Genomic DNA, 27,707 nt, shown 5'->3' with positions numbered 1-27,707 from the left:
GAAAGAGAGGAAAGTCAGTCCTTATGGATGCTGAATGGAGGAAAGGCATGTCAGCACTGTTGAAGTGCATGATTACAGACAATTGATATGAGGATCTGCATCCATACCAGCAGCTGCTATCCATTCAGTAACCAGCAAACATCTCCTAGTCATCTCCTGGCTGGTTGCAATTTTTTTGTTTTGTTTTGTTATCCTGTTGATTGAGACATTCTGTCCCACCTTGAGCCAATCACATCTCATGCGATCAAGGTTTTGCCAGTGCTGTAGACCATTCATTCACTGGCCCCAACTTCAGAAAGAGAGCCAGTTTGGTGTTGAGGTGAAGACACTAGGCTAGAAACCGGGAGACTGTGACTTCTAGTCCTGCCTTAGGCACAAAGCCGGCTGGGTGACCTTGGGCCAGTCCCTCTCTCTCAGCCCTAGGAAGGAGGCAAGGGCAAACTACTTCCAAAATCCTGCCAAAAAAACTGCAGGGACTTGTCCAGGCAGTTGCCAGGAGTCAACACGGACTCAAAGGCACACACTCAGAAAAACTTCAGAATGCTGGTGAGGATTGTAAGGTTGTTCATTCCAACATGCAGAACCAAATCCCATACAGGAAAATACTAGCCTAGACGTCTTCTAGAATTAGTCCAGGCTGTTCTTCTCCCCCTTCCTATTTGTTTCATCTGCAACCTGAATTTGTACACGTAATTCTAGCACTCAGAGTACTAGCTAGCCTTTACAAGTCTGTCTCGACTCATTTAAGAAACTGGCCACACACCACAGATTGGTTTTCCTTCTTTATTGGTAACACTGACTTTTGATATGTACACTTTTCATTTTTCTCTTAAAAATCCTTTGTATGAACATAATCCTTCCATCAGGTCATACAGTGGAAGGTTTGCATTGCCTGATGCTTTAAATCTAACAGTGAAAAAGGGGGTGGACAACAGGGGGTGAAAGAGGAAGGAAGAGGAAGCCATCTCGATACATTAAAGAGGAGAATAATAAAACATGTGAAACATTCAAACTTGGCATTTCTTATAGCATGTTCACTTCGAACGTCGGGGTCATTCCATCTGTGTTTCTTTTAAGATCTGGTAGATCTTAAAGTGCATGAAGCAAATGGCTAGTTTTAAGTAAAGGTATTCCTTTTATTTTATTTATTTATTTATTTAAAAAAGAGTACTTTAAAACAATACTTATACAAGTTTCTTCCCACGACTCCACCATGTTTCAGTGCTTAACACAATATCCCCAGGCAGCCTGTGCCTCTGTGTCAGCCTTTCTGTCAAAGAAATGGGAATGGCAGAACTTAAAGCTATTCCTGGAAAAAGCAGGCCCCTTTTGGGCGAATCTGAACTGAAACTGATCAGACCCCCCAACGAAATGTGGAAAGTTCAGAGGCCAAAGTCAAAATAAGGTTCTGATGCTGAAAGTTGAGTTTCAGGTTGCAAGGAGTGAAGTGTTTTCGGAACACTCTGTTTGGAGTTTTTGATACGGTATTTGGAACATTTTAAGATTGGGGTTGCGGGTATAATTTCATTTCATGTCTAATCTGAGTTCCCCTGAAGAACAGATTTTTTGTGTGCTGCCAGACTGTATTCCTTCAGGCTGTAGGAATCTAAACCCTCCACTTTTCTACTATCTAAATTTAAAAGAGTAGCATGTTGGGAATCAATTTTGAAGCCACCAACTTTCTGTCATGCTAGCTTTCTATGTTGAGTGAGATTTTGTATGTATTTTGATATCTGCCTTCTTCTTAGTAAAGACTAGTTTCAAAAATGGGAACAACAAGATTGCTACTGTGTCTTAGCAGTAGCCTGCAAACCTGGAAAACTGAACAATAATACCAGGTCCAAATAGCTTAAATTATGAAATGAAAGGAGAAGAAACTTAAGATCTAGTGTTCTTGGAACTCTGAGTTCTAAAAGCATCAACTCAGAAGGAAATCCTCTGATTTGATGGAGCTTGCTTCCAAGGCAATGTGCTTTATCAGATGAAACAGTTCTATCAAGTAGTGTTATTTAATGAGTTGGGCTAGTACCAGACAAGCCCCTGAATTAGCATATAGCTCTATTTCTAATGGTGGGTAAGACATAGGACTTTTACACATCAAGACATATATAAATGGTTGGTTAGGAAGAGGTCTCTTTGCTCAGCAACCCAGCCAGTCTGATTTCACATTGCCAACTTTCACAATCTTTAAGCTTTGATCTTCCAGTTTCAGATAGTACCAGTCCTTGAAAAAGTAGCTGTGGCCTGTAAAAAGAAAACAAGTCTTAATGAACTAAGATAAACTCACAGTTCTGGGACCTCCTAGAGCAGGTGCCAACATAACCTGGGAGTCAGTTCAGTGGTTGGGTTCATACAACATAGGGAACCCAGATAAGTAATTGTTGTGTTTACAGGTCCCCAAAAATAAACCATGGTATGGCTTACCATGATGCCATGATTCACAGATTGAGGTAAGTTGATGTCTGGGTTCCCAAAATGCTGAACCTTCAACTACCCAACTCCACTGAAGTGAAATATAAGGTAGTGTGCTGTCTGAACTGTGTGAATCCTCTTGAATCTCCATCTGGCCCATGGAGTTTCATTTTCCCCAAAGAAGTTTAAGGAGGCCATTCCTCCACTCTCCACTCTTTTCCTCACCCTAAAATCCCTGCCCCACTCCTTTCAGACCTCTACCTCTTATCTCCAGGATGGGCTGCAAATTACCATCATTTCAAAGGCTACATCAAGTTTTTCGTGGCTTGTGGAAAGCCACTCTTCACAAGTGGGACTATTTGGGGCATCTTGTTCAGGAGCACCAGCATGGTTCAAAATATCCATTTGGCCCTCTAACCATCACTCCCAATTCCTCTAAAGTCCCTTGCCCACCAAAAAGGCCCAAGGTTTTGTCCCAATCCATTCTGAAAATGGGCTTTAGAGGCCACAAAAGGTATATTGATAAGCTGTACCTTTTGTACTTGTGCCCCAGGAAAAAGAGGAAAGCTTTTTTCCTATGATTGATGGCTAAGCTGTCTCCTACCCAATGCCTAATCCATAAATGGGGGCTTAGAGGAATTGGCCCATTTTTATTTTTTTTTAAATCGTATGGCATAGCAGTTCGGTGTTCATGCTGCTTTTTCTTGCTGGGAAATCCTTGTGAGGTCCAGTAGCCAGATGTGTAGACTCTTTAGCCGTGACAAGTCACGTTGCCTGGGGTGCACCACGAGGAGGCTAGTCTACATTGCACCGAGTTGGGTTGAGAGGGAGGGACCGGCCCAAGGTCACCCAGCCTGCTTTTGTGCCTAAAGTGGGACTAGAACTCTCCTATCGCACCTGATTGGCTCTTGGGCTGAGACAGAGGGATTGGCCCAAGGTCACCCAGCTGGCTTTCCTGCCTAAGGCAGAATTGGCCCACTGCAACTCTATAGCATTGGCCGCAGGAAGGCTATTCTTCTAAAAGGCCTGTAAGAATGTTACTGGAAAGATTTTTTCCTTCCCTTCTTCTTTTTAAGCATGCCTTTTTAAAAGGAAGAGATGGGCCTAGGGTTAAAAGCTTGAATTTTGACTATGAAAACTTCTCAGCCATTTAGAGGATTTAGTTCAAAGGGTCTTTCCTCACTGGTCTACCAAGAAATGCAGGATTCCTTAGCCAGAGTCTGTGCTGCATTAAAAAGGGGTTAAGATTACTCTGCTGGAGACGAGTTATTCAGACAGCCCAGGAAAGTTCAAAAAAGGTCATCCTTCCTAAATTTCCTTAGAGCAGTGGGAGATTTTAACCGAAGAGAGAAATTTACTGTGGCGGCAGGCGGATTGCCAAGCTGTTGGCCAATTCAGTGACCACCGCAGTAGGCAGTGTCTCCAAGAAGTCATGCAGCAGCAAGCTGAAGTAATCAATCTCCCCCCAGCAAAAAAAAAATCTTAGAAAACAAAATGGCAGCTTACCACTTCCGCTCACATCCAGCACAGCGTCTAAATTGTCTGGGACACCATTCCAAGCATCTGCAATTAATTTAGGGAAACCAGGGTCCATTTTCTTCTTTACTTCGTTGTATCTGTAAAATACATATGAACCCAAAACATATGTTCCTTCCTCACTTACTTGGACACAAAAAAAAGGTGTTAAGAATATATGAATCTGTCTTGTATAGAGTTCATCTAAGCAATCCTTTCCCAAAACAGTGCTTTCGATGTGCATCGGGCAAGTCCTACATTTCTCATTTCTGGAGGGACCTATGACTTTTGATCCAGCTAGCCATGACTTAAATCACCATTCAGAAAGCTGTTAAAACATGGCTTTTCAGACCCTTGGAGACAGGCATTCCCCCTTTTCTTCAGCAGTGGACTACGTCAAATGTTACTGATGTTTTATGAGAGTTTTAATGATGTTTATGGCTTTTGTTATGATTTGATTGGGAACCACCTAGAGATGTGTAAGTGTGGTGAAGTATAAATGCTAGAAATCAATGAATTAAAGAAACAAGCACATAAATAAATAATGGTCCAAGGCATGCGAAGGGCACCAGTTTGGGATTTAAACACTGTGTATTGCTGTCAATCAGAGTAAATTATAATAGCTTGAAGTTCCAGAGGTGTGATTCAACAGGACATAGGAGTTTGATGAAAAGAATAAGCTGTTTTAGAGGACAGAGAAATGCTGGAGTTCCAAACAAGGTTGAAAGGTTTGATGTCACTAGAAGGATATGGCCAGATTTTCTGGCCTATGGGAGGGGGCTAATGAATGTAGGAGTGGGAAACTGCTACCTTTCCCATCCTTAAAACCACTCCAAAGCCTGAAAAAGGGTCCAAGGTCACAATATCAAAATTCTGTCGCATTTTGCCCTGAATTTTGGCAGAGCAATTGTGCTATGGGTGTGTGTGTATGTGAAATTTGGATTCTGAGTCTACAATTGCTCACACCTGTGCCAAGAGATTGTTTAACCACTATTTGTTAACTAAACTATAATGCTAGTCTACTAACCATGGTTTACACAAACAGTGGGCTGGTCTCACCCATCACGCTAAACCCAAAACAAACTAGCTATGGATGAACGTGATGCCAAGTCTCATCAGTATATCTCCTTGCTTGGAACAAGCTTTTCAGAAGTGAAGAATCACATGGGAAAGGTCCCAACTGGACTTATCATCTTGCATCCAAATTTCTGGTTGTAGAAATTTCAGGATGTTAGATCCTAAGTATTTAATAGTTAAAAACAAAGCAATAGATGTTCCATTTTGGCTAGTCTCTGTAACCTACACTCTGTAGTTTGAATCAGATGGATATTCTAAATAGCTTTCAAATGTAGCCAATTTTTTTTTAAGTATCTCTGATCTCAACTAATGTTATTCCTTCTTGTGTTTTCCATCAAAAATCACTCTGAAATCCAATGTTCCTAACTTCCTAGTGCTGCGGTATCTGGGCATTGGGGTTGCAGTGACTCCTTACCTCCAAAATTTGTCCCCTGCAAAAATATAAGTCTTCTTGTTTTTGCTCCAGTTAAATGCAGCATTGACACGTTGCACATCAGGAGGCAGACCAAGACTGGTAAGTCTCTTTGGATAACCTCTTTCCAAGGTGCTGGCTGAATAAACCCAGTATTCATTTCCTAGGAAAATAAAGCATCAAGTTCTCACGATCTCCCTTGAGATTAACAGGAAGGAGAAAGGGTTGTCTCATTCAGAGGTTCTTGAATTTCTTTGCAGTTAAGCTAAATTAAGCAAATTGGGGAAGTAAATTAGGACAGACCAAAAAGTCCATTTCAAAACTTTTCCCCCTCTTAAAAATTGTGTATGTGTGTGAAAAATTGTGTATAACGTATGAAACCATTCTCCTGCTTAGTTTGTTTCTTCCTGTTGTTACCTCTTTTGTGCAAAGAGTGGCTGTGGATCAGAATAAAGGATGACAGGAAGCCTTGTTCAGATTGTGCTTCAGAATGCCTTTTCTCTGAATTGACTTCTCAGTGCCTTTACTCTGATGTGGCTTCATATTGGCTCTCCACTGTCACAAGGCATTGCCATGAAGAAATAAGGATATTTTGCCATTGTTCTGGAGCTGATTATATAGAAATAATAATAAATAGCCTGCACCAACTCCTGGAATATGACCTGTGTTGCTGAAAAGTTAAGCATTCAAGCATTGTGGAGGAAAAAAGTATTTTTGACTGAGATCTTGGAGAACCATTTTAAAGCCTGTTAGCATGAGGAAAACTTTAAGACTTAATTATGGATCATGCATGATTTAGTTTTAAATTTTGTGGTATCTGAGACAGGAATTTGTGCTTTCTTAACTGACATGCTCATTCCCCAAAACTTCCAGATTCAAAATTCTTTATAAGCAGGCAAAGAATTGGAACAATTGATGGGGAGACAACAAATTTTTCCTTCGGGCTGAATGTTATGCTAAAAATACTGGAACGTTATTTGAGAATGTAGTAGAAGAACCTCAGAAGACTAACTGAATTTCTTTAGCAAACAATTTTTGAATCTTTGTTCCTTCTAAAAACCCCAGGACGTGAGGTTACAAAGGATGGATTCAGAAAAATGAAGTGTTTAGGCTATATCCAGTTTATCATGTAATACGATACGTGGTAACGATTTAAATGCCACTCAGCTATGAAGAATTCATTTCCAGACCTTTTTCTTCCCTTTAAATAAATTTCACTGTACCCACACTCATTTTATTCTTCTTCGCTCTTCTGTGTTGTTTGTGTGTTGTCATGTAGTAGATGGGAGCAAAAGGGTTTGCTATTCATTATTTTTTTTTCTTCTGCTGATGCAACTACTGAAAACCATTTCCCAGATCAACCAGCATAGCTGCATGAAAATACATAGTCTAGGAATAGATGAAATGAAAATTTCATTTTTATTCCATTTGTCATTTGGGGTGTTTGAAAGCTTGGTCCATCTCATGTCATACTAAGATACATAAGAAGTCTGTTTTCGTATAAAAAGTTTGCACTCAAATGTGAATGCAATTTTGGGCCTGTTTCACTTTTTTGTCCACCATGTTGCTTAATGAAGAAAACCTACCCAACCTTTTATACAGATTTTTCTCAAAAATTTGGGAGAGGGGTTGCTTACTGAAAATATGCCCCGTTCTGGTCCTTGAGCTCCTTCAAAAATGGAAATTTGCAGTTGAATGCAAATTTGTACTGAAGTACTAAATAAGTGAGATGGCTAGATAGCACCACCAATGCGATGAACATGAATTTGAGCAAACTCCAGGAGACAGTGGAGGACAGGAAGGCCTGGCGTGCTGTGGTCCGTGGGGTCACGGAGAGTGACTTAATGACTGAACAACAACAACAACTAAATAAATGAATTTCTTCCCCATTCCTAATATAAAGTACAATGGACTAAGCAACAATGTGCCACTGGATAGGCCTTTCCATGTTAGGACATCTTGCTGGCTGCAAATTCTGAAACTTGTAGGCCGGACCTTCTGAAGAACATCTGACTGGAGCAGCTGGCTTTACAGAAGTGCATGCATGTGTGTTTGTGTGTGTTTAAATGACTTCAGGCCAACCCTACCTGAAAAAAATACTGCCTTCTCTTCCTGAGGGGCCTCGTAGACAGCATCTATTTTTTCTGGAACATCAGACCAGAAAGTAGCAACAAGAAGAGGTCCCATCGGACGGCTCTGTTGGTTTGCTGTTCTCCAGATGAATCTAGGCCAAAAAATCAAGAGCAACTTTATTGGCAGATGTGCTTCTTAATCAAACTGAGCAAAATGCACTCATGTGTACACACACAAATGCAGGCACATACGCAACAGTACTTACATTCTACTAGTAACATAAACATGTAATTATTAAAGTATAGGGTTTTGTTGTTGTTGCTGTTATTATTTAATGCACTCAATCTTTTATTGGGTGTTTTTTAAAACTTTTTTGCCCCATGAATTTCTTAATGTGTTATGTCCAGACCTTAACCATTTATAACAATTTTCTCTAGTACTCACATTAATTCTTACCAAAGAACAAAAAGAGGGAGACAGAATAGTGGGTGCTTCAATTATCTCAGCAAATAAACTCATTTACAAGGCACTTAAACTCTTTCAGCCATCTCCTTTGCTGTACACTGAACAGATGGATATGCATTTGGCAAATGCCAACATTTGTATTGGACACATTACTCTGGAAGATTATGATTGTAGCAACTAAAAAGATCAGATCTAATAATCATCGATCAAACAGCTTGGCTGTAAATGAAACTTGGAGCATTAAAACTGTTCATCAGAGGAATGAAAGGAGTAATTTAGAAGCTGTATAGGCAGTATCCTCTTTCGATTTATGAACATTAAAAAAATGACTGTGGTTTGATTTCAGTGGCAGTATTTAGGAGATGATGGGACAGGATGTTAATAAAAGCGTTACTGTGTGTTTTTTCTCCCTCTATCTCTGTTTGATGGGCAGTCAATTTTGTTTAAAGAACCCCAAAACTAATAACTGAAAACCAGCTGGCCTGTTTCACAAGCAACAAGTACGGGAAAGCTGTATAATATGACATGGCTGCAATTTGATAGAAGTTGAGCAAATGGCTTGTTAGATTAGGCTTTTTAGTTGCATCTTTTTTTTTTTCTTTTCAAATGAGAGCTGGCTCTCCAGTTGGGTGAAAAAGGAGCAGGTTTATAGCTGGCAACAGTGACATGACCTCAGCTGACATTTTCAACACATCGGTCAGATTCACACATTGAACTTGGTTGTTTAACGTAACCAGTTACCCAGCGTGCATGTTACACTGCTACCCTGAATCAGAAACTAAACTGTTCTCCCAAATAACCAAGGTTAATAGTAAACAAGCTTAGCCTGTTGCACAAACACAACTACTAGGTCTTTCATTAGAGAATTAAACACATTGTGAAACCCAGCTGTGGTCATACAAAGCATGGCTCCTTGTAATGGTTTGTGGGAATGACATTGGGAGGCAAGAGGGAGAGCTGCAGACTGGACAACTTTATAAAAGTTTATAAAAGATGTCTCAGCCCACAGAAGGGGGGAGGGCATGGGAAGCATTTCAGAAGGGACCCTCCCTAGTTTTCTGGAAAGTAAAAGGAGAGGAGGGGAGAAATATTTCCAGTCTTGCAAGATTCTGTTCATGTCACCTTACAATAAAAATAGAGCTGGTACTCCTGGTGGTGTTTCTTGTTGGGACTACCTCACAGGGCTAACACTCCTCCTTTGTGCATTCACTGCTGTCGTCTTAGCTAACGGACAACCTTGTGGGCAGAGGTGACTATGTGGGTCTATCTCACAGATTTTCACTGGGCCAGGAGTGAAGGTGCTGATTAAACCATGCTGTGGTTCTCACATATGTAGTTCTGACATTCAAATGTATCCCAAGATGATTCCCTAAATAAACACCATTGCATATCCAGGTACGAGGAAGGAGCTAAGAAGAAATCAAACACCTTCATAAAGGTTGTTCCATTGCTTGATTTACACATTCTGTAAACCTAGCATGCTTTGAACCAAGGATGGTTGAATAAGCTATGAGGGATGTGTTTACACATAACAGATAGGTTCAGCCACCATGCCAAGCCACAAATCAACCAATCACATCATGGCTTAGTATGATACATAGATTCAGCCTATGATAGGGATTGGGCTGATGTGGCTGCAGCAGATGGTGAGGAAAAATGAGGATCCAGGGCACAAAGTCACACAAAGTAGGTAGCATTCAAAAACACAATTCTTTCTATGTTGAAGTGCACTTTTCATCTCTGTGGTCCATCATATATCAGAGCTTGCCCCAGTATCACTGAGGATGCACATTGTATCTAGTGGAAACTGGCTTCCAAGGAAATTTGTCTTGTGGTCATGATCTTCTCAATGAAGAACCCTTGATAAATATCACACCATCAGGGGTCCTCAGAGCAGAGCCTCAAATCTGCTATTAGAACACGTTTGCACACTTAAGCATGTGAATGTCACACTATCAAAATCCTCAGATGATATTTTAATTTCAGGATTAAAATAATTTTACTGAATAAAACCTTCTCTGTCCCCTTCTCACCGGTCTTTGAAGAAAAAGATCTCCCCTCTGACTTGAGCAACTGCATCAAAGACAATGTCTTGGCCACAAAGCTCTGGAGTGACTGGTCCAAGTGTTGGACTTGGTCCTGGTCCAACTTCAGTAGAACCACCTGCAAATCAGGAAAAAGTCAATAATAACATGGACATTCTTGTTGTAAGCTTAGAAGTCTTAGAAAAGAGAAGCAAAATCAGTAATCCTTCATTCCACTATTTTTTTTCCTGGTAGAACAAAAAAATAAGTGTCTGATAACATAGAAAAGGAGAGGAAAGAGGGCAGGGCACCCAATTTTCGTCAAGTGTGCCATAAGTGTCATTCTACCATTTTAGGTTCATCTAGAAAAGCTTCAGCGCCAAGAATGGTAACGCTACGGGATCAAATATTTCAGGTATGTTTTGAACAACTGGAAACATCACCATAAAGTTCCTGGATTCCTTGAATGTCATCATGAGAAAGACGAAAGTGCTTGGTATAGGTGTAGATGGGGGCCATGAGTGCGCCAGGATCTTCAGAATGTTCTAGTCCCATTGCATGGCCAAATTCATGAGCAGCAACCAAGAAAAGACTGTAGCCTGAAAGAAAGTAAGTCAGGTTTTATGGCTGCTTGATGGTATTGTCCAAATATCTGTCTGGGAAGTCAATCTGACCACTTTTACAAAGCAGCCCCTAGGGACTTGAAGGCATCTGGGAGAGAAGGTATAACCTGTTCTGAACAATTGGCTGTGGCGTTTGGCTGTAGATCATTTCTAAATGTTCTATCTGCTCAGCAGAGATCACTGCAGGATTGAATGCATGATATTCTAATGATGCAGATGTATCCAGCAGAGAAGGAACTATACATCAGTATCAGAATTTCAGTTCGCTATTTCTAAGGTTTCAGCCATCTTTCCCCCAATAGATATGAAGGGTACAGGAGAAATATTAAGACTATTCTTGCCTCTGATCTATGCATATTGAATTGAAGTCCATAAGAAATACTGAACTCATTCATACAACTGCATGTGAAACTTGGAGAAAGCATCATGCATGTGTATGGTTGTACATCAATAGAATTAGTTCTGATCTTTGACTGAATGCCAGATCCTCAGGATCTTGTCACCCTGACCAAACCCTTTCCTCCTGGTTTGTTTTCAACCAAGCCAACCTGAACCACTAAAAAAAAATCTCTTGAATACAGCCTGACATTGTAACCACTAAACAATTTTTGATCCAAATACTGTGTTAAGCCATATTTTGCTGAATAAGCCATAGCTGGCTCTGTTCATAACTTGTGCCAAGCCATAAACTATGGTTTAGAAGTGACAAAAGCTGGTTTCATAAAGTATACTGAATAAAATACGAACAGCTACAAAGTTGAAAGGCATGTGGAATCTAAACTCATCTTTTCAACCACATTCAAACTTCCCAGATCCAGCTGTTAGGAAACTTAATGAGAAGGAATGATTTACTGTTAACTGCACGGTTGACTCATTTGTGAGTTTCTTAGGGTTTTTTTGTTTTGTTGCAATCATCTCTAGACATTCAATGACCTGAATTATAGTTCTGAGAATGGAGGAAGCTTGTAAATGAAATGTTTTGATTCACCAAGGACATGTTGAGATGCAGTCTAAAACTTTAATCTGTTTTGCAGGCTTTGAAACATAAGAAAACATTGAAAGGGGAGCAAGAGTGGATTATTTGGAAAGAGCTGTTTTTGAATCTTTGTCCTTTGCTCTATTTTGCTCCATTAAAACTGTGGTGCGTTCCTGATCAATGTTTTGATACCTTGGAGAAGTGGTATAAATACTGTATATTTACAAGCAGGGGGAAGAGGAGGAGAAAAATCTCTACCTTGATCTGGACAAAATCCCCATTTGCGGTCTTCATCATAGTTGCTAGTGGTAGAGCACCACATCTTCCCATCTTGACGTCCAGAAGTAGTACAGGCATCATATTTATTCCCGAGGAATGTAAAAGGAAAAACACACGGTTCTCCTTCAGAGTTTCCACCAACTGTAGACATTGCTGCATAGAAAAAAAACAAAAACAAAAACATAAAAGCAGGAGTAGTTAACAGTATGGACCAGCCTTTCTCAACCTTTTGACCCTGGAGGAACCCTTGAAATATTTTTCAGGCCTTGGGGAACCCCTGCCCAGTCAGGCTCAGATACAGGCCAGAAGTTACAAAATCATTATATTCATTTCCTGTGTAGGACTGTATAGATGCATTAGCAGTGTTCTTAAACTGGAAATAAAGAATGAAACTTACCTCTTTCACGTGAAGTTGCCCAAATTTGAAATAATTTCTTAAATAAATCATGATCTCCCAGGGAACCCTTAGTGACCCCTCGTGGAACCTGAGGGTGCCACGGAACCCTGGTGGAGAAACCCTGGTATGGAGTATCAAATTCTGGCTCTCAGATGCTAATGCTATTATTATGAATTATTACTATTATTTCGGGAACCATGTCATTTGTATCTAATGCCACTGAAGAAAGGAGTGGTAGACAGATTTCATCAGAACAAACCAGTGCAAATTGTAGCAAAGTTCCTCTTACCTGTTTCTGGACAAAACCCAAATTTCTTATCCCGGTCATAATCTTCAGTAGTGCCACACCATCTATACCCATCTTGTCTTCCCTCTGTTGTGCAGCTGTCAAAGGATTTCCCCTGAAACCTGAAGGGGAATTTGCAGGGCTGTCCATCAGAGTTTCCACCCATGGTGAAAAGAGCTACAGAATAAGAGACATGCAATTAAAACCTTGTAAACACCTTTCCAGCTCTGCAACCGGATGCTAGAGATGAGACATTTTGTGAAATGCATCTCGTTTTGAATATTCCATGATTAACATATGATTTACAAGCAAAGCAAATCATGGTTCTCAAATATATATATGTGTGTGTGTGTATCTTCTTTTTCATTCTTCTTTAGTTTGTATTAGTTCTTATTATTGTTCTTAAACCCTTCAATAAAATTATATACTGTATATTATATATATATATAAATATTAAATATAAATATAAATATATAATATACATAATTATAAATAGATAGATATATAATTTTTATTGAAGGGTTAAGAACAATAATAAGAACTAATACAAACTAAAGTAGAATGAAAAAGAAGAAATAAAAAGGGAGAAATAAAAGAAAAAGCTAAAAGTGCAAAAAGAAAAAAGTAGCGAAAAATTAAAAAAAACTATATAAAGAGATATAAAGAAAGTGGCTTCCGATCTTCATCACAGCAGTTATAAGTACAATTATATTTTAACCTCTCTCTCTAAAGTTACATCATGACTCCCTTCTTTCTATAATCTATCCTATCTAATCATCAAAACCATAAATCACAAGTTCATTTTTTTTATGCAAAAAGTCTGTGAGGAGTTTCCAGTCACTGAAAATGTAGTTATTGTCTTTTCTCTAATCAAACAAATAAATTTAGCCATTTCAACAAGTTCCGTCATCTTCACCATCCATTCCTCCGTTGTAGGCATTGCCAGATCTTTCCATCTTTGTACATACAATAATCTCGCTTCAGTGATCATCTACAAAAACAGTGTTCCGTGGCTCTTTATTAACAGTTTGTCTGTCAGTCCCAAGAAGAAAAGTTCTGGTTTCAATTGAATATTATTCTTTACAATCCTCAGAATCACTGTATATATTCGAGCCCAACATTTTCTAGCATTTTTACACATCCACCAAGCATGATAAAATGACCCTTCTTGTTGTTCACAGCAAAACATGGCTCTCAAATGGATTTTTTTTTCCTAGTAGTAGTACTGAAACCTACCTCAAAGCAGTAATTCAATACTAACCATGTGGATTTGATAGAAAGCAGGAGAAAAGGGTGGATCATGTCAGGGCTGCAAAATTCAGTGTTGGGTAATTTGGGATTTGGGGGGGCAGGGAGGACAGTGGTTTTGGCAGAATCTGAAAGCTGAGATGGTTGGGTCATGATGGATAAAGCAGCATGAGTCTAGATGGAGTTGGGTGATCTAATTGGCCCCACTGATTTCACTGAGTCTGCTTACTCTAGCCAACATCCAGCCTGTACCTTGTTTCTTCAGAAAGCTGAAGCTAGCAAGTGTGTTGCATCTACCCCCCTCACCCATGTTTTTCTTTACAACAACCCCTTGCAGTTGGTTAAGTTGGAATAAATGTCATTCACTGACTCTTCTGGCTGGGTAGAGATCTGAGAATGGATTCCCTCCACCTTCCTCCCACATTCTTGTTCATACAGTAGACAATCCCACCAATATTAGTTAAAATGCTTGTCTGAATGTAGCCAGTATCAACACCGTGCCCTGTGTTCTAGGACTTGCTTTACAACAGCTTTTCTTTGGAGAACTAAAAGGGAACTGGAGGCTGCTAAGTTAGACATATTCACTTGCTTATGTAAGCAGCTTCAGGCTGAAAACTTGGCCTTTAACAGCGTATCTTATTAGCTTAACCACAGACAATTTGGGGTGTTGGGGGGGGGAGATGGAAACTTAATGCAGTGTTGCTGGAAATAATCATTGACTCAATGTCAAAAGAAGGTTTTTCTGTTTTGTAAGCACAGCCACCAATAGCTTCCAAATCCTCTCTTTTCCCACTATCCTCTTTAACAGCTTCTGCAGCTTTGATAGCAGAGAAAACTTGAGTACTATAATAACAGTAATTAAAAAGAGAATCTATTCTATTCAATGGGAGGAAATGCTGGAAGGCAGTTGTTCCACTTCCAAAAGGACAGAGTGTCTTAAGGTTTGTTCACAGAATATTCCTGTTTAGCCATTCCAAGGGCAGCAAGATTTTAGGATGTTCCCCAGCATATTTATGCATGAAAGAAAACTCTTCTGTATTCCTCCTTTCCTTGTTTAACAAGCATTACCAAGCTGAATTCTGCCTTCAAAGTATGTGGACACAGAAATACACTCAAAGGTAGATCATCACACAGCTGCAAGATGTAAAACTAAATACTGTATGCAAGGAAACATTAGTAGCAATGAAGTAAGAGTCCATCATTCCTGGTGAATTTCAAGACAAACACTTTCTCAAGTACGTATATCGGGGCTTCTCAACCTTGGCAACTTTAAGATATGTGGACTTCAACTCCCAGAATTCCCTGGCCATCATCTTAAAGTTGCCAAGGTTGAGAAGCCCTGATGTACCGTATGTATGCATCTATGGGATTTATAGAGAGGTAGGGCTTGTTTGTTGTTTTCTCCCAATAACGCCACTATATCTGCATTTACATTCAGCACAGCTGCTGTTCCCACTGCTTTTACATCCACTTCTCTAGACCTAGTCAAAGGGAGCATGGGGAGAATATTTTAACACACTTATTGGTTTTCATATGTACCAGTTGATGGCACTTTTATCCTGCCTTCCTATAAAACACAAATCAAAGGGTAAAAGCTGAGACACTAGAAATGGAACCAATAATACAAGGGAAGACAAATAATCTATGCCAACATCCATGAGTATTAGCCATGCTAGCTGGGACTGATGGGTGTCGTAGTACAAAGGATCTGACTGAGGGGCTGATTTATTGTTACATCTACCTGTGATATTTCTTTAAAAAGGGAAGGGGAAGGGGAAGGGGAAGGGAAAGGGAAAGGGAAAGGGAAAGGGAAAGGGAAAGGGAAGGGAATAAATTGATGAAGAAGGGAAGGGAAGGAAAAGGAAGGAAGGAAATACTTTATATAAAAGGTTACTTCATAAGGTAGTTTTTAGTTTTGCAGCTTCAATAAATCTATACAACTGGGAGAAAAGGAATGCAGTGGTGATTAGGGACCTTTGAGTGAAATGAACCCTAACACACTGATATTTAGAAGACTTGCTCTTCTCTTCTCTTGTAGCATCTGCATTTATTAGGCAGCTTTTAGAAAACAATGTTTTGGAATAATAATGTGAACAATGCCACTCTTTGTCTAACAAGAACCATCTGTGAGTTTGTTGTTATTCAATGATTCTGACAAAAAACTGCGTCACAGACAAAAGCCCTTGGTCTGCCTACAAAATCCCAGCACCAGTGTTTCCAGAAATGGGGTCTTTGTTAAATGCACAAATCCCTTGATATCTGCCAAGTCGGTCTGCAATCTTCTAATTTTATGAACTCATTGCAAAAATGTAATCCTGGTCCTATTTGTATCAAAAGGAAACCCCTCTTTTTAATAATAATAATAATAAAAAAAAGCAGAGGACACTCCCCACTTTCCTTCCTTGCATAAAAAAAGGAATAATTTAATTGGTTTATAAGGACTTCAGGTCTTCACAAGAGATGTTAGGAATGTTTATCAGTTAACATTTTGCTCCAGCCCTTCAGCCTAGAAATTGAAAGTCTTTCCATGATATTGTCTTCATGGTATCTCTGTTAAGTAAGCGAGGCTGAGACACATGGGGCATTCCCCACATTCAGTATGAGTTAAGACCTTAACCCAGTCAAGTTAAATGCATTAAGACCTGGCTGTGCCACCTAGCATGGGGATCCAATAGCTGTGTGCAGCCCTTGGGGAGGGTGGGGCTAGTGGTTTGAGAATGTTCTCTCCGTCTTTTTAACTTTGTATCTTTTTGTATCTTTTTTTATTCTCTTTTTATCTGTAAGCCACCTAGGGTCACTGATACAGTGAGATGGGCGGCATATAAATTAAATTAAAATAAATAAATACGTACATGGGTACCAATCCTGGAATAGCCCATCTCTATCTTGGATTTTATATTTATGCTTTTATTGAAGAATACTGTTTTTATTGCATTTTAATCTTTATTTATTTCAGTTTTATTGTAAACCGCCCAGAGTCATTCTTTGAGCGGTGACAAAATTCGAAATATAAATAAATAAATACATTGTTTCTCTTTGACAGCTGAGCTAATAAATGCCTGGTAGGGAGAAATTGCTGCAGTAACAATGCTGGAGCTTGGAGTTGGATGGTTCCCACTTGGCAGGAGCTCTTGTTTCATGCTACCTCATGGCTTCTTGACTTTCTGTCCTTTTTGTTGCAGTTCAGACACCCTGGTGTCACATCATCATTTCCCTGAGCTTTTAAATTAAATGGTGTTTTGCAGCTCTTCTTCACAATGCTTACTCTTTATTTTAATCACCCCCAACAAACTCTGGGACCAGGTCCTTTAAGAGATCAAATGAACTTATGGAAACTAACATGAGCTGACCATCAACAACTTCAGCATGAATGATGAGAAGATGAAAAGGTTCATGTCTACCTTGTCATGAGGGCCACAATGCAATACCAGATTAAAGCAGCCTTCTTAAAGCCCCACCTGAGGTCCCTCAGCCATCATTCAACTTACATTCATGGGGGCAGAATCCATATTTGCCATCTGCATCAAAGTTGTAGCTGGTCGCACACCACAGAAATCCATCGTTGCGTCCTGCATCAGTGCAGCTGTTGTACTCTTTCTCATTGAACAGGAAGGGGAATTTGCAGAATTCTCCATCTGCATTGCCATATTTCACCCTGACCACTTGAAAGGAGAGGACAGAGGATCCATCAGCAGGACAAAAACAACAGCAGCAACCAATGATACTTGAGGATATTCTGAAGTTAAAACGGCTGACATACCTTGGCCTTCACCCAAAGTCCAAAGTTCATCATCATCAAAATGGGAATCACCTCCAACCCCTGGTCCAGGAGCAAAGGCATGAGCCAGAAGGCCATCCTTCCCATCAAAAGGATACCCATCACCATGCTCTGCAGGAGGAGGAAACAAGCAAAGTGGTATCAGACACTGGCATCATGACATCTTTGGTGCAGGAGTACTAATTTACTAATTTAAGAGTCATTCCCACTGTTGGGTGAAACCTGAGGATTCCACTGGTGTGAGGGCTGAATAGAATTCAAGTTTACTACCACAAAGTACATGAAAACATCAGCAATATACACATCCATGCACTCTTGAGCTCTTTAGCAGAATGGCAGGCTAAAAAAACTGGATTTTGAAGGATCCAACAAAAGTTCCTTTAATCCAGACTGCAGGTCCTGAAATCAACAAACAAGAGAACTTCACAAGATCTTGAGCAGCACTTGAGAGATGTGGAATTTCCTTATTTTGATCTTACTGGTTTCCAGGTTTGAGTAACACTATCCCTGCATGTGACCATCAGTGATTAAAACTATGCATCATTTGACTCCACTTGTTGCAAGTCTCCATTTTCTCCTTGGGCATAGAACACTTTTCTCCTCTTATTTTACAGATTTTTTTCCTTTGAAAAGAGAGGTCCTGGCAAGGGCATAACCTTCTTATTCATCACTTTTCCACCACTGGCATGGTTCCTGATGTTGCCTGTGGCTTCTTTGACATCATCCAAGGGCTCCTGGGTTTGATTTGGAGCCATTTGAAAGAAACACCAGGCAGACACTGTTGGGCTTTACACTGGGTTACTTATTCGCTGGGGTAGAGCCAAGCCAAAAATCAACCAAGAAACCAGAGTCAGGAACTGATACTCTTTTAAACATAAAATTAACAATTCTGACCATGAAAAGAAATCAATTAATCTCCTCTTCCTCTTCTTTATTTTTCAGTTCAGTTCAAAGAAAAGGAGGGTTGCTTTCCATCATTCCTCAAATCATGAATTATGAAGTAAGCTGTTCTAAGTCAATTCTAAACATCTGAGCTTTCAGATCTCTCCCAAATAAGCTCCATTTCATTTTCTACCATGGATCTACACAGAACTCCATCTTCCTGATCCCCCCCCCCTTTTTTTTGGTTCCTGCTTTTGGTTCTCTCTTTGTTTTGCTAGGGCTCCTATATCATCATTTCTCTTGACCCCAGCGATCCAACTTCAGTAATATTATGGTACTGACTTAGAAGGCCATTCTAAGGAAAATCAAAATGATGCAGACTGCTTCAAATACTCGTTGTCATGTACTTTATGGATGCTGTTAGGAGGAGCCAGTGCCCCCTAAATTTTTTGATTTAGTGGCCCAATCCTTAAACTAATGGGAAAGTAATGTCATGCATGAGGTTATAAAGAAAGAAGAAATGATGCAGCAAGGATGTTGCTGTTGTTATTATCATTATTATGGTTGGTCACACTGTCAACCAGATGTTTAGACTGGATTTGATATTTTTATTCACCTATTTCTTCCCAAGGACATTATTATTATTATTATTTGCATACCCCATCGTCCAAAATTGATCATGATATCTGCTTCTCCATCATGAATTCGGGAGAATTTCAGTGGTGTGACATCACTCCAAACTTTGAAGGCTCGGGCAAATGCATCGTCAACCGTTTCAGAATCCAGATCTGGGGTATAGCCTAAAATCCTTAAGAAAAAAAAAAATGAAGATGATGTTGATGATGATGATTATAATCAGCAAAGATACCAAGGGCAAACATAGAGAGGAAAATAATTGTAGGAAGATGGTATACTTATGCCTGTATTAATTACAGCTGCATTTCAGTTACATGCCTTTGGTGCTTTGATGGAAAGGGGAAAGTAATGCCAATTTATTGGTGATGTTACCCTTTCCAATATGATACACTGGTACAACAGCCAGGGAGATGGTGGACAGGCCATCAGCAAGAAACAATGTGAGGCCCAAATCTAAACACACTTTACTGCTTTTCATTATCATTGTTTTTGTAATTGCACTTGCCAGAGAAAGATGGTAGCAGAAACTTTTTGTCCTTTGTACTGCTCATTTCCATTTTTTTCCTTCTGAATTGAGCAACTCACCCCTCCCCCAAAGGAGGCCATGTCAGGGAAGAGCAATAAAACCAAAGAGGCCCCATACAAATGTATTGACCTTGGCAGATCCACAGTTATGGCTGTGATGCTGGCCCTAGTCTTCTCCCTGACAGATATGTTGGGGCTAGACCTTCCAAAATGCTCTTCTGTTGGCCAAACTGAGTAGGAAATCAGGAAACTGCAATCCCAAAATATCCAGGTAGGATCCAGAGGTGGGATTAGAAGGCATTGTCCTTGAGATAAGGGAGTTGCTAGTCCGTATTCCTGCAAAGCATCACCCCAACGATATTAGGAAGTTGTATAATGTGGAAGAACTGTCAGGGAAGCCCTCACCTCTGCACCGGGGGCTTTCCCATTTTGTACAGAGAGAGAAATTTTGCTCCGTCCCTTGAGCAGCCCTCTTTCACTCATCTTAACTCTGACACATTTCACTAAACTGACCCATTCCACAATGTTCTGGGGTCTAATACAGGACTTAGCCCCTTGTCCAGGCGATGTGCCTCTGACACAACAGAGGAAGTGTCGGATAAACTAAATCTGCCACCACTGATAGAGTTGACCTCAGGCACTCTTTATAAAGCTCTGCTCTGGATGGGCTGTTTTAATGTTCACCTAATACTTTCCATCTCTTCCCTTTTAATTACCAAAGCATTCCATTTTCAAAATATTCAGGATGTGTTGGGGGAATGCTGTATGTTAACACTGGTACAAGTCATGTTGAAACACTCCTCTGGAATGCAAGGAGGCGGCCCTTCATGTGTACATACTGTGAAGACTCCACATGCAGCTCCTCTTTCTCTGCCCTGTGCCTGTACATCAGGATAACACAGAGCTCTAAGTCTGTCTGATCTGGGCTGCAAAAAAGCTGGACGGCCGCTAGATGGCAGCAGACATGATTTCATCTGGCCTCCTGTGTTCAAGTAGAGAAGGGGAACCACTTTGCTACTGCAGAATTACAATTCTCAGTAACTCTTTCTAACATAGCCAGTCACACACTTAATCCTGCCTACAGACCCATTTTTTTTAATGGTGCAATTTATTTGGGCCAGAGTCAGCAGATAGCACCAGCAGATGCAGAAAGGGAATTAATTTCAAAAGCTTCTCCTTCTCCTTTTTCTTCCTCCCCCACTCCTCCCTTTTTTTTAAAGGTCTTTATGGTGACTACATGGTAAATGGAATCGAATCATCTTCTAATCTCTCTCTTTTGGGGGACAGTGGGGGAAGTGGGGGAACCTGCATTCTTGTGAACATTCTCACTCTCTAATCCTCTGATGCCTGTGCCTGCAAGTTTATCTGCTGAATCATCCTGGATTCACTAGGGTCTGCAAAGCTAGACCAGTAACCATGGAATAACTTTGTGCATCCTAAAAATTAACCTTCTTTTCAACAAAGCAAAAGAAAATCCTTGTAAAGCTAACACTCAATGGTTATTTGAAACTATGTTTCATTGGGTTTACTCCCAAATAAGTTTGATTTGCTTTTGTTCCACTGATAATTGTTGGCCAGCAGAGTCATCTGAACGAGGTGCAGAAAAGGAGTATAAATGCCTAAACTATGATTGATGCAGCTGAAACGGAGATGGAATTTATTAAAAAGTATATTTCTTCTGCCTAAACCTTATGCAACCAATGGATTATGAAGAGCTTTTTCAAATACGTACTGCCCTAATCACACTGTAATTTCTGCTCTGCTTTGTTTCTGTAGACACAACATGACTGTGGGGTTAATATCATCTCCAGCTAGAAGTGCCAAATCAAAAGTTTTAAGAAGAGAAAGGCAGACACATTGGAGCCTGTGGTGTTTTGTTCCATGGAGTTCAATGGAATGCAAGTTTTAGGTTTTTTTTTTAAAAAAAAGGAAGAGACATTCTACTCTTAAAAATGATGATGTTCTGGAATGATGCAGCAGTCTTTCAAATGGAAAGACATCCCTTTTTATGAAGGACAGTTCATAGAAGTATTACCTTGGCTCTCTGAAGCATGGAGTACCCCTTGGCTCTGAAGTTTCCAGTGGAAAAACCTACAGCCCATCTATACAGCTTGTTTCATCTAAGACCAAGAATGCACAACTTGTTTTGGATTAGAGCTACATGTTGTTTTGTGGGTATGATAAACAAATGGATAAGGTCAAAGCCAGGTAAGGTTGAGTCCTGAAGAAAATGTGGACATGTTTATTTTCTCTTTGACCACATTTTTGTTATTAAGCTCCATCCACTGGTTAAACAGAGAGCCAGTTGGTAGTGTTAAGGCACCAGGTTCGAAACCAGGAGACTGTGAGTTCTAGTCCTGCCTCAGGCATGAAGGCAGCTGGGGCACTTTGGGCCAGTCACTTTCTCTCTTCCCTAGGAAGAAGGCAATGGCAAACCACGTCTGAACATCTTGCCAAGAAAAGTGCAAGGATTTATCCAGGCAGTTGCCAAGAGTCAATAGTGAGTTGAAGGCACAAGACAAATAAGCAAAACCTGGTTAAATATAATGAATACATTATTTCAGCTTGGGTGAAAACTGGCTGTATCTAGAGGCCACCCAAAATGCTTGGATGAGTGACAAATGTGGTCCACAGATCCCTGGTTATGTCCTCATGCTGTAGGCCCACAGCTCTCTCTTTCTATATTTCTACCCTGCAGGTCTGAAATAAACATGAAATGCAGAAAGAAAGAAAGAAAGAAAGAAAGAAAGAAAGAAAGAAAGAAAGAAAGAAAGAAAGAAAGAAAGAAAGAAAGAAAGAAAGAAAAATGGTGCCTTCAAGTCAGTTTTTGACTCCTGGTGACTGCCTGGACAAGGCCCGGAAAAGTCCCTGCAGTTTTCTTGGCAATATTTCAGAAGTGGTGTGCCATTGCCTCCTTTCTAGGGCTGAGAGAGAGAGAGACTGGCCCAAGGTCACCCAGCTACCTCCATAACTAAGGCAGGACTAGAACTCACAATCACCCAGTTAAGGCACCCAGTGGTGCCTTAACCACTACACCAGACTAGCTCTACAGGATAAGATGATGATAAGCCTATCTCATGTTCTCTTCATTACAATCACCATCACTTCATGACAGCAGTGTAACATGCAAAAGCTGAAGAGGTCTAGTTTTTTCCAGCTGTGATATTCCAGGAAAAGTTTCATGAGAGTACTTACTTTTAGGCACCTGATGAGGGCAACCCCTTGCATAGGGCCCACTGTTGACCTATGGGATTTATGGGCTATCACATAAATCCTGATGCTATGAGTGATGCTGTCTTCTTCTGAAAACTCTGACAAGAGTGAAAAGTCAGAGTAGGACCCTTTACTTTTCTATTGCTTTCCAGCTGGGCAGTTGCATGCAACTAGAACGCACATGTCTCCTTTCTTAGGGTAACCATTTAAAGAAGACATTGTGCCAGTTGGTACCTACCTGTATGTGACAAGGTTTTTCTCCCATTTTGGTTTCCTGGGGAAGAAATTATAATTGGCCACATCCGGGTTACCACACCTGGGCTTTTTCATTGTTTCTATAGTGTTTTGGTCCAGTTCTCCAGTTTCAAGAAGCCCAAAGAACTTCTGCATTTTCTTCAAAGTATCTTTCAGGACGAGTAGGTTGCAGTTATCCTTGGGACATCCATAATACTTGTTGAGGTATTGCTTTTGGAGAGAAGAAAAGATGGACAGTGAAAACGGAATAGGTTTTTAGTTCATCTGAAAGGCAAGATTTCATAGAAGAGAGAGAAGTAAAGAAGCAACGGTTGATGGTTGTGTTCATGAGCAGCCAAATTGTTCATGGGGGCCTGGAACTTGTGGTCATATTTCAGGATTTCTGTTTTCAGGAGAAGCAGCTAAGCTTGGAAGCTGGGCAAATGCCATGTTTGCTTTCCTAATATGGGGCCATCTTTCTTGAAGGTGATACTTTTCAAAAAAGGGGAATTACATCTTGTGGCAGGGGATTTCATAAATTTCTTATGATGGAATTCCTTTTGTTTTGAATTTCCTGCCAATCATTTTCATTGAGGGGACCTGATTTCTATAGTTAGGATGAAAGTGTGTGCAAGAGAAAAAAAGTCTGTGAAGTGACACCACTCCATGTTTATTCATCGTACTTCTCTATCATTAACCTTACATGCCTACTGTTTTCTAAGCAGGATCTTTGACTTTGCTGGAAATGAGTTCCAACTTATGATCCCTCCTGTTGACCTTTTCAGCACTGCAGCAACATTACTAATGGTGGTCAAGATACTGCAATGACCACAGGATAGATGGGGGGGAAAAAATCTTCTCTGCCTGGATTTTTTCTAAAAAAACTTCTGAAGCTGTTGCCAGAAAGTCTAAAGGCGGTTTTACCCTTGCATTATTTGACCTCCTATAGACTTACAGGAAAAGAAATTAGGCCAAGATGCTTCCAGATGCACTAGGATAATAAGACCTAGAAACCAAGGCACCCTAGCTAGAGGGCACCAGCTTGGAGAAGACTGAAATAAACAGTTCTTTGCTATGGTTCTCCTCCTCCCAGCCTGCTGGAAGTTGGTTTGGGACCTAAATTTTCACCCCCAGACTGACCTTATGATAGAGAGAATTAAAGCTTCAAGATTTGACCTGATATGAGAAACAACTTGTCTTTCTTTTTCTTTTTTTTTTATGGATGTATCTTTCTGGTGCTTTTAGCTTGTTAGCCACCCAGAGTCACTTGATGAGTGGGTGGCCATATACACTGAATGAATGAGTGATTAAAGATTTAATTTCCATAGGGTGGTCTTTAAGCAAGACAAGTAAGCCACCATGTAGCAGGTTGGACTTATTCAACAAATTGTGGTTAAACCACCTAGATGTTAGCATGGTGGGTGATTGAGATTATGAACATTTACAACAACACCAAAAGATCTGTGAAAAAAGAAAAGAAAAAGAGATCTAAATGAACTATTTACCTCTTTTGTTGAAAAAACAAACACACAAGTTTCAAAACAATGGTCCAAAAGCAAAGACCAGCCCTACAATTGCCTAACTCTACCTTTGCCATTGGCCTGATTAGCTGAATGGTGAATCAAGCCAGAAGCAGTCAATATGTTCCATGTTAAATAAGTCATAATCCTTTCATCTCTGAAGGTAACCTCAGTATCAAGACTAGGATGGGCGAAGTAACTTTTGCTTTATTTAACAATGTACGGTACAGAGGTGTCCCAGGGTATGGTCAAAAAAGTTAAGATGGTGGCCAACATGCTGCACATAAAAAATAAAAAAAAACAGGCAGAGCTTCAGTCAGCCCATCATGGCTGCCATATTGACTTTTTGACCACAGCCTGAGGACCCCCTGATATGTTCTGTGGCTGGAATAATAGCTAGGTCAAAGGCTTTGAATCTGCACCCAGGGAAAAAGGACAGAAGGAGCAGGACAGAAGCACCCATCAACTCTGTCTTTTTATTCTTTCATTCTTAACTTTTTCCAGTCTTATGCCCAACTTACATTGAGACTGCAATTTCCCTGCCAGTATGACCATACCAAGGGGAAACTGTTGGTCTTCAACTACATCAGTAATATATAGTTTCTATATGACAACTTTTGTTGGTTGCCCTCCTCAAAATAGTACAGACCCAAATTCAATGATACAGTTAGAAGCAGGGGGAATTCAACATAAAGCATTTAGTAATCATTTTTGCCCCTAAAGTTGCAGATTATCTGCTCCCAGTGGTACATGCCTATAACCACATTTAAGAATCCATCCTGTTCAGCTGAATGCAATTTAATTACAAGGGCAGATTAATAGAGCCTGCTCTTAAGCTACAAGTTATGTCTAGAGTCATTTAACCCAGTGGGACAAGGATTTGAATTCTGCAACTTGGCTGCAAAGTTATGTCATGAGGAAGCTCATTGGAAAGCAGAGGGATTTACCACAGAGTAAACCTCTCTTGGCTACCACAGTGTAACTAACTGGATTGTTTTCCTCCTGACGTCTTTTCTAGAAAATCAACTTTAAAGAATCACTGAATAGGCATATGAGAAAACCTAACTATAATAAATAACATTTTATACCCCCCCTCCCAGTGGATTTGGTTACAAACATAACCTGGGAGAGCTCTAAGGGGCAATTACTGTCTTTTGAGATCTGTTTTCAGACTTGTTATTAAGTTGGCTAAAAAATGAAGCTTTAAATAGTAAGTTGGCCCCTCAGTCTATGCTTAAGTAATATATACTTCAAAAACAGAGTAGGAAAATCATCCAGGTGGAAGTCCCAACTTTTTTAAAGCTGATATTTTATACACACTTAAAAGAAAAAAGAAAAACTTACAATGAAATTGCAGATCATGCTGAAAAAACAGTATAGTTTGCTTCAGATTTGTTTATTCAAGCCTCAGAAATCTGAAGAATCTCCCGGTAGGCTCTCTATAGTGGGGCTGTTCAAAAATACAGTGTTCTGACTCGGCTTTACATATTTTACAAAAAAGAAACAAAGCTTGCTTTCCTAACACTGGGAAATCAGTCAGTCTGCCAACTATTTTTGTTCTCTGGTCTGTAACTTTGGACCGAGCTATGGACTCAGATTGTGCATAGACACTGCAGAATATTTCAACAACAACAACAACAAGATCAACTTACGAATGCCAGTTCTTTGTCCGTTTTGGGGGAAATATCACCTGGAAACTTAATTATGGGTGATGGAATGAGGTCTCTGCCTGCTACATCTTCTGGGAGCCTGAACGTTGGCGGTGGAGGTGCAGAAGCTGTGTTTAAAATGGAGAGCAGCATCAGGAGGATTTTTAAAATGCAGTCCACAACACTGAAGGAAATATGCATCTTCATTCTTCTCCAATTTTTATTCTTTCCTTGTAGTCCTTCGTGGTCAAGAATACCTTGGGAAGAGAGTGGAGTTGTACAACCCCTTTGCTTTGTTTTTTATCAGCACATTGTAACTTTCTTCAGAGGGTTTTACTTCTGCTTGCTCCAGCAATTTCTTTGTATGTTTCAAACATCCAGATGCGGAGGCTCCTAAACCACTGCGAGAGGAAGTCTGAAGGGAAGAAGAAACCAGATGTGGGCTTAGTCTGGCTGGGTTGTTTTTTTTTTTTTTTTTTTTTGGACTTTTAAGGTAGCTTGCGCAAACTTTTGTCTTAAAGGCAAGTCAGCAATCAAGAGAGAAAGCGAGAGAGAGAAGCACTGCATTAATTAAGATTAACCAGTAATGAACAAATGTCAGGGAGAAAATTGCTGTTTCTAAAGTTGGACATTAAATAAGGCAGCTGGCTGAGCCTACTCATCAAGTAAAGTGATCTTTCAATTGTGGCCCTTAGAAACTACTAGAAGTAGTTTTAGGCTAACACCAAACTACGGAGGGGCCTTTCTTCCCCTTTTACTTGAAACAGATCACATTAAACCATCACAGACCAAATGGATCAACCACTGGGTGAGCGGGTGGATCTATATGTTTCGGGTGTCCTTAAATTCTTGGATGTCTTGAAATAGGCATTAAGGTAAGGGATAGCAGGTTAAATGGCCCATTTGATTGTTTGGTAACTGGTTTCCAGTTACATGCTTCCCGTCATGCTAATGAACAGCTCGAAGTATTTGTTTTATTTTTTTATTTTTTTTATTTTATGCTAGCATGGGTAGAACAGACATTTCCCAAGGATCCCTAGTTTTGTTGGCAAAAAGAAAAAAGTCTTCACCTTTTTTGCACTAAATACGTGATTGCAAATGTGTATAGCATGTATTAATACTTTTATTTAGCGTGTGCTATACTTAAGAGCTATAAAAGTTGGGAAGCTGGGACTGATGATAGTCCCTGACAAGTGTTTATGCAGCAACAGGTATGGATTGATGCTGTTCTTATTGCAAACCACTATAACTTAGCAGGAGGTATAATGGTATCCAGGGTATTTCTGCTCTTGTATTGTTTATCAAGATTGCTTTTCAGGATCCCACAGAGGTTATCTGAGTGCAGTGACATCTGTGGTGGGTAAGTGTCAAAAAAGGCAAGATGGCAGATGTTGCATCGGAATCCAAGCCCATCCCTTGGTATGTGTACAAGTACAAAATGGGTGGGATTGAAGTACTGAGACCACCATCTTGCCGTTTTGAC

The 27,707-nt window shown here is 40.1% G+C and overlaps 1 protein-coding gene across 1 annotated transcript; it reads right to left on the bottom strand.

Annotated features, from left to right (window-relative positions):
• Positions 1–771: 771 nt before the first annotated feature.
• On the bottom strand, positions 772–26,649 carry MMP2 (matrix metallopeptidase 2). The gene is made up of 13 exons (XM_063312659.1): positions 26,228–26,649; positions 23,060–23,286; positions 19,107–19,255; positions 17,548–17,676; positions 17,276–17,449; positions 12,543–12,716; positions 11,836–12,009; positions 10,422–10,577; positions 9,988–10,117; positions 7,504–7,640; positions 5,420–5,579; positions 3,919–4,028; positions 772–2,244 (listed from the first exon to the last, which is right to left on the bottom strand). The coding sequence occupies exons 1-13, from the start codon at positions 26,429–26,431 to the stop codon at positions 2,141–2,143; spliced, it is 2,028 nt and encodes a 675-aa protein (XP_063168729.1). The 5' UTR covers positions 26,432–26,649; the 3' UTR covers positions 772–2,140.
• Positions 26,650–27,707: the final 1,058 nt, after the last annotated feature.

This window comes from Candoia aspera, chromosome 11 (assembly GCF_035149785.1).
Source record: "Candoia aspera isolate rCanAsp1 chromosome 11, rCanAsp1.hap2, whole genome shotgun sequence".
In the NCBI taxonomy this organism is placed as follows: domain Eukaryota; kingdom Metazoa; phylum Chordata; class Lepidosauria; order Squamata; family Boidae; genus Candoia; species Candoia aspera.
This window is presented reverse-complemented; position numbering and strand designations above follow the sequence as displayed.

Bases quoted from the DNA above. Each gene is read 5' to 3' on its own strand.
- MMP2 (XM_063312659.1), bottom strand. From the start codon at position 26,431: ATGAAGATGCATATTTCCTTCAGTGTTGTGGACTGCATTTTAAAAATC. The intron at 12,717-17,275 runs GTAAGTTGAATG...CTTATTCTGTAG, and splicing joins TGGATTCTGCCCCCATGAAT to CTCTTTTCACCATGGGTGGA. The intron at 7,641-9,987 runs GTGAGAAGGGGA...TTTTTGGCCTAG, and splicing joins ATCTTTTTCTTCAAAGACCG to ATTCATCTGGAGAACAGCAA.